The sequence below is a fragment of the Gavialis gangeticus genome, unplaced genomic scaffold, assembly GCF_001723915.1.
Source record: "Gavialis gangeticus isolate Ggan-Ray unplaced genomic scaffold, GavGan_comp1, whole genome shotgun sequence".
NCBI lineage: Eukaryota > Metazoa > Chordata > Crocodylia > Gavialidae > Gavialis > Gavialis gangeticus.
The window spans coordinates 62,085,826-62,097,165 of NW_017728993.1; the positions used below are offsets into that span (position 1 = coordinate 62,085,826).

General features: G+C 47.5%; 1 protein-coding gene across 1 annotated transcript in view; it reads left to right on the forward strand.

Moving 5' to 3' along the window:
- ASTN1 (astrotactin 1) overlaps positions 1-11,340 on the forward strand; it is a 154,746-nt gene that overhangs the window by 83,452 nt on the left and 59,954 nt on the right. The window contains exons 13-15 of the mRNA XM_019528349.1: positions 4,975-5,141; positions 6,027-6,221; positions 7,545-7,672. Coding sequence (XP_019383894.1) covers positions 4,975-5,141; positions 6,027-6,221; positions 7,545-7,672 — 490 coding nt within the window. The remainder of the gene's footprint in view (positions 1-4,974; positions 5,142-6,026; positions 6,222-7,544; positions 7,673-11,340) is intronic.

Genomic DNA, 11,340 nt, shown 5'->3' on the forward strand with positions numbered 1-11,340 from the left:
GTGGGGGGGTGGGGGAGGGAGTAGCCAGGGGCCCAATGAACCTGAGAGACATAAGGATGTATCATCCAGGATAAACAGATCCCAAAGTTACAGCAACTTTCTGGACCAGAGAAAGAAGCTGGAGAATACTAGTGGGCATGTTTTGTTTGCTTCATTCCTTGAGTGAAGCATCAACCTCCCAAAGCTCAACTGTAATGCTACTGAAGAGGCAGGGCTTGCTCCTGATACACTTGGACTCTCCTGGTGTTAATTGCTCCCACCTAATTAGCTTGTTGTTTATATATTTTCTCCTGAGGGCAGAAACAAGTACCCATGAAAGGCAAAGACCTGTGAAAAAGATAATCTTCCTGTGCAAGAAGCCAAACTTTACAGTGGAGCAGCGTGGCCCCTTTTAATGACTGCACTGTCTACTGAGTTAATTGCCCTATGGTCAGTCATGAGAGTAAATGAAGCTGCTAGAGGAATAGTTGTTCTATGGGGAATCAGAGGGGTGGCAAGCAGAGATTGGAGTGTTATCTACCGGTCTTTGGAGTCTAACTAGGAGAGCATACACTAGCAAGAGAGAGCCTCCAGGGAAGATGGGGCCATCTTCCTCAAGCACAGGCAGGGTCTCACGTCAGAAAAGGATACAGAATGAATTCATATAGCAAAATGAATATATGAGTGTAAGCACATACTAGTGCACCCCTGTGTACTTTATCCACAAGCGAAGATGCTGTGGAATGGGTTTTATCACATGCTAGCAAGCAGAATATGTACCTATGCTCCCTAGAGATGCTGACGTATCTTGGGTGGCACTGGTTGTTGTGCTAGCTAGATTGGTTTAGCAGGGGTCTGCTAGCACATGCTGCAGCCATACCTCCATTTTTTCTTTGCCATTGTACATGGAGAGATGGCTTCTTTGTTGCCTGTGTGCTGTACATGGAAGTATGCTTAGAAATCTGACTTCATAGTTTCTAGGGTTGGAAGGGACCTGAGCAGATCATCAAGTCCAACCCCCTGCCATGGCAGGAAAGAGTACTGGGGTCAAATGACTCCAGCCAGGTGTACATCTAGCCTCCTTGTAAAGACCCCCAGGGTAGGAGCCAGCACCACTTCTCTTGGAAGTTGGTTCCTGATTCTAGCCGCCCTGACCATGAAGTAGCGCCTCCTGATATCTAGCCTGAATGTACCCCCTGCCAGCTTGTGACCATTATTTCTTGTCACTCCTGGGAGTGCGCGGGGGAACAGGGATGCTCCCATTGCCTGCTGGTCCCCTCTCACTAGTTTGTAAACAGCCACTAGATCCCCCCTCAGCCTTCTCTTGTGGAGGCTGAACAGGTTCAGGTCCCGTAGCCTCCCCTTGTAGGGCCTGCCCTGCTGCCCCCTGATCACGCGAGTGGCCCTCCTCTGGACCCTCTCCATGTTGTCCACATCCCTCTTGAAGTGCGGTGCCCAGAACTGGCCACAGTACTCCAGCTGTGGCCTGACCAGTGACACACAGAGGGGGAGGATCACCTCCTTGGACCTGCTTGAGATGCATCTGTGGATGCATGACAAGGTGCAGTTGGCCTTCCTGACTGCATCCCCACACTGCCGGCCCATGTTCATCTTGGCATCAGTGATGACTCCAGGATCCTTTTCTGCCTCTGCACTGACAAGAAGGGAGTTCCCCAACCTGTAGGTATGGTGCCGGTTGTTCCTCCCCAGCTGCATCACCTTGCGCTTGTCAGTGTTGAATGCCATCCTATTCTCATCTGCCCACCCCTGTAACCTGTCCAGAACTGATTGCAGCCTATTCCTTTCTTTTAGCAGACCCACATCCCCCACATCGTAGTGTCATCTGCAGATTTGAACAGGTTGCTTTTTACCCCCTCGTCCAAGTCACTGATGAAGATGTTGAACAGTGTGGGCCCGAGGACCGAGCCCTGGGGGACCCCACTGCCCACATCCCTCCAGGTCAAATAAGACCCATTCACCACCACTCTCTGGGTGCCGCCCTCCAGCCAGCTAGTGAACCATCTGACTGTGTAGGCATCAACACCACAGTCTCCTACTTTTTAATGAGAATGGGGTGAGAGACCATGTTGAAGGCCTTCCTAAAGTCCAGAAAGACTATATCCACCGTGACACCTGCGTCTAAGGATTTTGTGACCTGGTAATAGAAGGCCACCAGGTTGGTCTGACAGGACCTGCCTCTAATGAACCCATGGTGGTTGCCCCTAAGCATAATCTCCCCCGCTGGCCCCTCATGGACATGTGCCAGAATAATTCTCTCAAAAAGCTTCCCCAGGACCAAGGTAAGACTAACGGGCCTATAGTTTCCCAGGTCCTCCTTCCTCCCTTTTTTGAAAATGGGAACCACATTGGCCCTTTTCCAGTTCTCTGGCACCACACCAGAGCACCACGACTGCTCATAAAGACGTGCCAGGGGTCCCAAAATGACCTCTGCTAGTTCCCTCAGCACTCTGGGGTGGAGACCATCAGGACCAGCTGATTTAAATACATTCAGTCCCTCCAGAAGTTCCCTGACTAGGTCCTCTCTGACCCTAGGCCTGGTTGTGCCTCCCCTGGGGCCTATGGGGGTCCCAGTGAGAGGGATGACCCGGTCCCTGCTTAGAAAAATGGAGGCAAAGAAGTTGTTAAATAGGCTAGCTTTTGCTGTCTGGTGTGACGACCAGATTTCCTAGCGTGTCTTGCAGAGGCCCCACGTTACCCGGTACCTTCTTTTTGCCCCCTATGTATTTTAAAAAGGACTTCTTGTTGTCCTTGATCTAGGAAGCTAGTCCCAGTTCCATCTCTGCGTTGGCCTTCCTGACTGCCCCCTGCCTCCCCAGGCCACCGCAGTATAGTCCTCCCTGGTGATGGCCCCTCCCTTCCATTGGGTGTGCACCTCCTTTTTAGCTTGGAGACGTTCCTGGATGCTTTTGGTGAGCCATGGGGGCTTTTGCGCCCTCCTGCCCCCTTTGATCCGTGTTGGGATTACCTCCCTTTGGGCTTGGAGGATCATCTCCTTAAGGAATGACCACTCTTCTTGGACACCCGACTCCCTTCCCTTCCAGGACCTCAGTGCCTCCCCGACTATTCTTCTTATCTCATTGAAATCTGCCCTTCTGAAATCTAGGGCTGCTGCCTTGCTGTAGGCCTTTGCCACCCTGCGCTGGATGATGAATTCCAGCAGGTGATGATCACTGTCGCCCAGGTGGTTGAGCACCCACAGCCCCCTCATCAGGTCATCACCCGTGGCCAGCACCAGGTCCAACAAGGCATTTCCCGTGGTGGGGCTGTGCACCTCCTGGGTTAGATGGAGGTCCCATATCTTGGCTAGGAACCTACGTGAGCAGTCAGACTTGGTTGACTGCTCTTCCCAGCAGATGTCTGGAAAGTTCAGGTCACCCATGATGACCATGTACTACCCGGGCCCCTGTTACTTAGCTAGGTATTTGTTCTGCTCGTCATCAGTCTAGGCTGGGCTGCTCTTGCAGGTGACACTTGGTTTGGTGGTCCAAGGCTTCCTCTGCCCTCATCTTCCCCTTCCCCTGGCAAGCCTAGTTTAAAGCCTGCCGAAAGCGACTTGTGGCAGCCTCCATTCCTATGTTCTACCAACATATTCAGTGAGCTTTAGAGCTCATCCGTTTATCCCTTTGCTGGGCCATGGGATAAAGGGATGAGCTCTGAATGGTGATCACCTAGAGCAAGAGGCAATGAAATGTTCCAGTCATGAAGTAGGTTTTAGAATGCCATACTGTGCCAGACAGGGGCATGTAACTTCCTTGAACTGGATGAGTTTTAGAAGGAGTCAGTTCCTAGCCTCACCACGGCAAATTAAAGCCAGTTAAAAACTCTTCCCTTTCCAACTCCCTCTGCAATGCCTTGTCAGCCGCTAAGGAGTCAAATCAATCAGGAGTATGCATCTCCCCCACTGCTTGGTAGCACATATGGCCAAACAGCTGGATAGCCACTGAGCAGGGGGGAAAAGGTGCTGGGGGGATCCCCAGTAGTACCATTTGCCTGTTTGCCATCATCCAGAACATCTGGGTTTGCACTGTGAGAGGCAGCCTCGTAAACCGCCTAAAGTGCCATCACGTCCCCGGTGCTCCAGCTGGTGCGGGGGAGAGGGGGGTGGGGGCATAGGGGCTGGACTGGGAGGGAAGTCTAGCAAGCCCGCAGGGTGCCATTTGTTTTGGAAATTGCAGAATTAGTGTCAGCGAGCAATGTGCATCCTGTTGTGTGATCTTCAATCAGGGTGATAGGAAGAGAGAAACACATTTAAGTGGTACGCCTGCTGCCAGCTTGCTGTTCCTTGGCCTCTGTGCCATGCTGGCCTGATGTCAGAGAGAAGAGAGCAAAAGGGGGCAGGGGGCAGTGCTGGGGAGGCTTCTTGTGCTTCTACCTTTTGCTTTGAGGAGTCTAGGAAGGTGGTTTCACATTTGAGGACGGATGGGCTTGGTGTCACTGTAACCCCTGCTTCCCCTCTGCGCCTTATAGTTCTGCTCAATGGCCAGTGTGTGTAAGCTGTGATCCTGCTGGGTGGGTCCACCTCCAGCCATCTAATTGCCCTGTATCCAGTTGCTTAATGCACCTTGTGTTTGGGAGCAAGCACCCCTTGCCGCTGCATTTTTGAAGCTGTACTTCCACACCAGGTTCTCCTGCTCCCCTGAGTCCTGCCCTGCAGAAACCAGTGCTGGGCTGTTACATAGCCACGCCATGCACCTCAGTCCTGATCCACCCCTCCCCTCACTACTCCTGTCCAAATATATGGAGTCTAATTGAATCTTCTGATGAAAATTGGCTCCATGCAATGCACAGATGGGAGATGCAAACAGGTTTGTTATTGGAAGTTTAGTGCTGCCTTCTTGAAATACTGCCAGTTTAGGTGGGAATATCCTGTGCAAAATTAAGTTGCTAGTTCCAGGCTGTCTTCATAGCTGAGCAAAAGGTTTTCAGTTCCTTTAGGCAGAGGCTTTGTCACACTGTTGCTTTTTGTTGTGCCAGTGCCCAACAGGACTCAGCCCGATGAAGGATGGCACCGGTTGCTATGATCGACACATTGGGGTAGACTGTTCGGACGGCTTCAATGGCGGCTGTGAGCAGTTATGTCTCCAGCAGATGGTGCCCCTGCCAGAAGACCCCACTCTATACAATATCCTCATGTTCTGTGGGTGAGTGACACAGCTCACTCCATCATCTGTCAGACAGGGACATGGTGAGGAATCCGTGTGATCTTGGACTTGACACACTCCAAAAGGAAATGTATGGCATTTGTTCTGCTAACAGTCTTATGATGCATCCCCCTGGACATCCAGCACTTTGAGTGTCATCCAGCTATATAGTTGTATACATATTCCAAGCTATCTGGAAGGGTGCACATGTGTGTTGGGTGGCTGGAGCTTACCTCTTCCTTAGACAGCTGTACACTGTGTGGCCAAGGTCATGGATTATGGAGGAACACCAGAACACCTTGCCTCCTCCTTCTTCGCAGGCCATCACTGAGGTTAGCAAGAGAACCCCTCCCACCCCCACCGGGGCAAGCTGTATTCTTTTCCTTGGGGAGAGCAAACAGGTATATGTTTATGAGCTTATGCTACCAGCTGTGAAATAAGATCATTCTTTCCACTTGAGATTTTCTGCACTGTAACTTCTTGTAACCAAGTGCTAAACAGTATGGCTCTGGGTTGCCTGGGAAGCTAGTTCTCCCCAACCCCATGGGATCATGGTTGGGAGGAAATTTGAACAAAGCGTAAATATTGGGTATAGTTTCCTAATGGTCAGAGGTCTTAATGAGCAAGGCTGAATACAGGAGGCTGGAAAAGCACTAGTCTATTGATTACTTGCCACTGACAAAGCAGCTTTGTGGAAATAGGAGCTTTCTGTCTTTAATGGTTGTGGCTCCAGGGGCTGCATTCCTCCCCGGGGTCATTCCAGCTGAATGCAGAGGAAGTCCCCTCTTTCCTTCCTGTGATGCCCTTCCTCTGCCACCCCTCTACTGAATGGATTGGCTTGGTCCCTCATCCTGATGGCTTGTTTTGGGTTTCCTCATCTGGCAGGTGCATAGAAGACTACAAACTCGGAGTGGATGGGCGATCGTGTCAGCTGATCTCGGAGTCCTGTCCAGAGGGGGGTGACTGTGGGGAGAGCCGAGAGCTGCCCATGAATCAGACTTTGTTTGGGGAAATATTTTATGGATACAACAACCACTCCAAGGAGGTGGCTTCTGGACAGGTGTTGAAAGGGACATTCAGGTGAATAGGGCACCCACGTCCCCTCCTTACACATGCCCTTCTGCTTTGCTGACCTGAGAACACTTAATGCACCTAGGAAGCTGTTCCAAGTCTCAGGAGCACAGTGTCATAATTCTCCAGGTGGAGCTGGGGTCATAGGAGTAGTTAGTAGACATTCAGAAGTCATTTTTATCTGGTGGCTTTTGGACTGAAAGTGAATGCGGGGCAGGGTGTGTGAGGGGGGAACACTTCACAGTCCAACTGTCACAAACTCACTACTGTATTATGCTAGGGCTTTGCAGCAGTCTCAAAAGGAAGGTTGAATTAAAATAGACTTGGAGAGATTGACCATCCTTTTAAGTTGAGTGGCTGTGGCAGCAACACTGAGCTTCCAGTGACCATTCAGCAGTTGATCTGTTTCTGATAGCAGAGGGTACTTTAATCTAGCAGATGAAGGTGTATATAATTGGATCCAATGGCTGGGAGAGAAAACTATACAAATGCATGCTAGAAATAAAGAGCAGGTTTATAATTATTGGAACAGCTTGCAGCTTGGTGGATGGTTTGTCACCTTGAGGCTTTAAATCAAGGGTAAGCATCTTTATGAAAGAGATGCTGTAACATAACCAGAAATGAAGGGCTTGGTGCAGGAATTGCTTGGTGGAGTCTTGGACTTGCTTTGCAGCAGTTCATACTAGATGAGTAGTGGTCCATCCTGGTCTAAAACCCTATGTCTCTGAGAACAGATCTTATTCTTCAGAACTCTGGATCTAGCCCCTGAATTTCAGACCTACACATATCTGGAGTACTGTATCCAGTTTTGAGCCTCCTACTATAGAAAGGATGTGGACAAGTTGGAGAGAGTCCAGCAGAGAGCCAGAAAAATGGTTCAGGGGCTGGGCACATGATTTATGAGGAGAGGCTGAGGGAACTGAGCTTATTTAGCCTGGAGAAGAGAAGACTGAGAAGCAATTTAATAGCAGCCTTCAACTACTTGAAGGGGGGTTCCAAAGAGGATGGAGCTGGACTGTTCTCAGTGGTGACAGATGACAGAACAAGGAGCAGTGGTCTCAGGTTGCAGCAAGGGAGGTTTAAGTTGGATATTAGGAATAACTTGCTCATTAGGAGGGTGTTGAAGCACTGGAACAGGTTTCCTAGAGAGGTGCTGGAATCTCCATCCTTGGAGGTTTTTGAGGCCCAGCTTGCCAAAGCCCTGGGTGGAATGATCTAGTTGGATATGGTCCTGCTTTGAGCAAGGGGTTGGACTAGATGACTTCCTGAGGTCCCTTCTGACTGTAATTTTCAATGATTCTGTGACATGTGATAACTCTTTGGAATTTCCAGGCTGAACAACTTTGCCCGGGGCTTGGAGCAGCAGCTTCCAGATGGCCTGGTGGTGGCTACTGTCCCATTGGAGAACCAGTGCCAGGAGGAGTTGTCTGAGCCCACGCCTGATCCAGACTTCCTGACTGGTGAGTGATTCCAGCCACTCTGTTGGTCCTCACCTCCCATGCTTTGTTTTTGGAAGGCTGGGAAGAATTCTTGCTGCCCAGGTAACAAAGCAGAAGGGAAGGAGAAGGGTTTCACTGCCTGATTGCAGCTGTAGCACTCTGTAAATGAAGGCAATCCTACTTGGTTTAAATGTCAGGTGATACCCAAGCTTGGGAGATCTCTGTCCTGGATACCCCCACTCCTTGGTTAGGAGCCCTAGTGAAAGATGAGTGAAGTGTTGGCAAAAATGCCACCTCAGTAACATTTAAACATCACACACATGCCTCTCAGCGTTATCTAATTGCTCACTTAATGGAAATATATTTTTCGAATTATTGCAGCAATTTGTTTTGCTGCCTTTGCACATTGAGATGTTTTGATGTTTGGTTTCATATAATTTTTCACTTCGAAATTTCCTTTTAATTTTATTTTTTTTTAAATCCAAAAATATTTAAAGGTCATTGAAGGTAAATTAAACATTTCAATTTGCAGTTGAATTAAATATTTCATTTCAGCCAGACAAGATTTTTTTAGACTTTTCAATTATCAAATAACCAGAGAATATGTTCTCCCAATTCCAGTCCTTGTGTTGTTCCCTTTTCCTCTCTAACCTTTTGGGGGTTCATCAAACAATCATGGTGGACTAGAACCTTCCCCTGCCATCCAGCTGCCTGCTGTAGTGCTATACTCCCATACCTAGAAAGTACTTGTTTTTAGTCATTACAGTAGTCTGATCTGAACCAGGGCTATATTGTGCTAAGCACTGTACAAACATATAACAAGGGACATGCTTACTGCTCAAAAGTGTGTGAAGTCTAAATAGAAAAATGAACATATTATGGAAGAGGAGACTAAGATAGAAAGAGGTTAAGGGACTTGTCGCTGGTCATGGAGCGTCTCAGTGGCAGAGCCAGGAAGAGAGAACCCAGGTCTTCTGGGTACCAGCTTACTTCCCAATAGAAAACTATCAATAGCGAAGTTGACAATCTAGCCTTATTTTCACTATCCTGTACATCAGCACCAGTGGTAAAGACTGTACAGGTTAAATGCTGGCCTCCTTAATGCCTCTCACAGCCTCTCCCCCCTTGACCTGAAATACACTTTCCATTTCACCCTGCCTGTCTCCAGCATGCTCAGGCAGGTATAACAAAAGCTGTGATGAGAAGTCCCCATAATTACACATGTGGATTTGTAATTGGATCCTAGTTAACAATTCTGTTGATGAGGCACAAAGCTGGAAAATAAGTCAGTTCATTCTCCCAGAGCTGTGCTGGCTCTTCCTGGCTGATAGTAGTTAAAAAACAGTAAAACCATATTTTTTTCACTAAAGTAAGCAGATTCTGGTATTGCTCTGAATACACTTGGGGCAGAGCTGCTGAGTAAGAAGGGGCCATTTTTGCATAATCACTTTTCAGAGAACACTTTAAAGTAATCAAGAATAGCAAGCACTGAAGGGAAAAGAATTTAAAGGCACAGGCACTTTTCCTTTTCTTCAACGTCATTTGTTGTTGGTTGGGAGATGGGACGTTATTAGGTTCTACTTTGATCCTTAAGGCATGGATCATGTCATTTGGAAGTTCCCACCACTGGATTCTTTTCCTGTTACCTGGATTAGCTTTTGTGACTCCTGTTTCTATGGATTTATTGCTTGTATGTTTGCCTCTCCCAGCACTGACCCCCTCCCTCACATCTTTATTTCTCTCTCTCTCTCTCTTTACCTGCTTTTGCTCTTGTATTTGAATTTATCTTTTCTTATACACAGCTTTGAGCATGTGCTTTCACAGCAACTGATGAAGTGAGTTTCTGCCCATGAAAGCTTGTGCTGTATCTATGTGTCTGTCTGTCTGCCTACTTTGGTTACCCTCCTTTGGTTAGTCTGTAAGGTACATTTACTCCCCTTACTTCTACCTGACTTCAGACTAAGACTGCTGTGTCTCCCTGCTCATGTTTGTCAAATTAGTCACCAGAACTAATGGTTGGACAAAGTGTCTCCCACTGTGATGTGACCTGTGTGTTGCCTGAGATTGAACCTGGCCAACAGCTTTTCTTAACTGCTAAGAAGTGCAGCAGGCAAGGCATGGGTGTTTCTGAGAAATACCTAGCCATGATACTACCTTGGTCCTGCCCTATGGCAGTATCAGCTGTACATCTTGGCCAGAAGCACCCGTTGTTTTTCCATTCTGTGGTTCTTTACACAGCTCTGCTGTCACCTTAGTTCTGCCCTTCAGCATCCCAGGTATTGTTGCTAGCAGATAGCTGCTGCGTATACCCTGCATATTACACCATATTGTTACAAGGTTTTATACATTTATTTAATGTGATACACTCAGCTGTACATCAGATAATACCCCAAGATTCAGCAAGCTTATCCCCATAAGCGGTGTCTCAAATCCAAATGTTAATATGCTTTTATACGCTGCTACATTCCTGGCCCTGTTAATTGGTTCTTCTTTTCTGGATGGGACACCAATCAACATGATTACAATGCTTTAACATGCTTTGATTGCATTAGGAATATTGTGAGGCATTTGAAAGGTGCTAGGGATTGAGCTCTGCATTATAGGTCTCACTCTGGAAGGAATGGCTGGCTGGGACTTTCTGAACTGCTTAAGAACATTAGCTGCATAATTTGCAGGGAATTCAGGTGACTAAATCCCAGATTATATATCAGCTACAGACAAATTACAAATAGCCAGTTGGATCACTTGGAAGATGATACCTTTCTAATGTGACTGAATAAAGGGAAGAAGCAAATGGCAGTTTATGTGAGGGCTTTATTCCTAGGTATGGTTTTCTGCCTGCTTACTGGCAGCTGTTAAACAGGACTGCAAACAATTGTGTAATTGGCTAACAAGCATTCCAGCCACAACTGTATGAGAATGGCTAGTGGTATGAAAATGGAGTCTCATACGTTTCAGCAAAGAGTCTGAGCCCAGCAACAGGAACTGTGTTCTGCAGCTGCTTATAAACTGGAGATAGATCTTCACAGTCGGGGAAAAAAAATCCTTTTTGAACCTCTTAGGTGACTGCCTCCAAAGTTGCCATCAGTTACCTGCATCAGAGTCAGCATATAACAACAGACTTGTCACTGGCCAGTAAGAAAAAGGACACCGGATAATGGGGTTTTTTCCCTTTAGGACAGCCACAGTAGTCAACTTCTTGCCACCACAAAATACTAATATCTGTGGTATTAATGGCATAACCTTCCTTATCACCAGCCATTGGCCGTGATCATTCCTGGCTGTTCCCTACGTCTCTGACTCACCTGTCCTCTTTGAACCTGTTGCTCAGCTTTGCTTCCTGTTGAAAATGGTCACTGATGTGACTGCAACTTCTGCCCAGCTCACAGCAGTGGAGATGTCAAAACAAGTACAGACACTTCTAAAAGCACTCTGTCCATGTTTGACTTGCACACTCAGACTGCGTTTTGCCATAGCCATCCAGGAGAATCATTGGGAAGTACTGCACTTATCCTTCTCCGTTTTATAGCACACTCTCAACACCATAATCATATCCATTAACATGCATGTTTAACAGAATATTTAATAAACTTATTCTTAAAGAATTTCCATATGCCGTCTTTGCATTTCTTATGGGTAGGACTTCGGGGACTCTTGCGTTCAGCACATAGGTCTGAACATTGCACTCA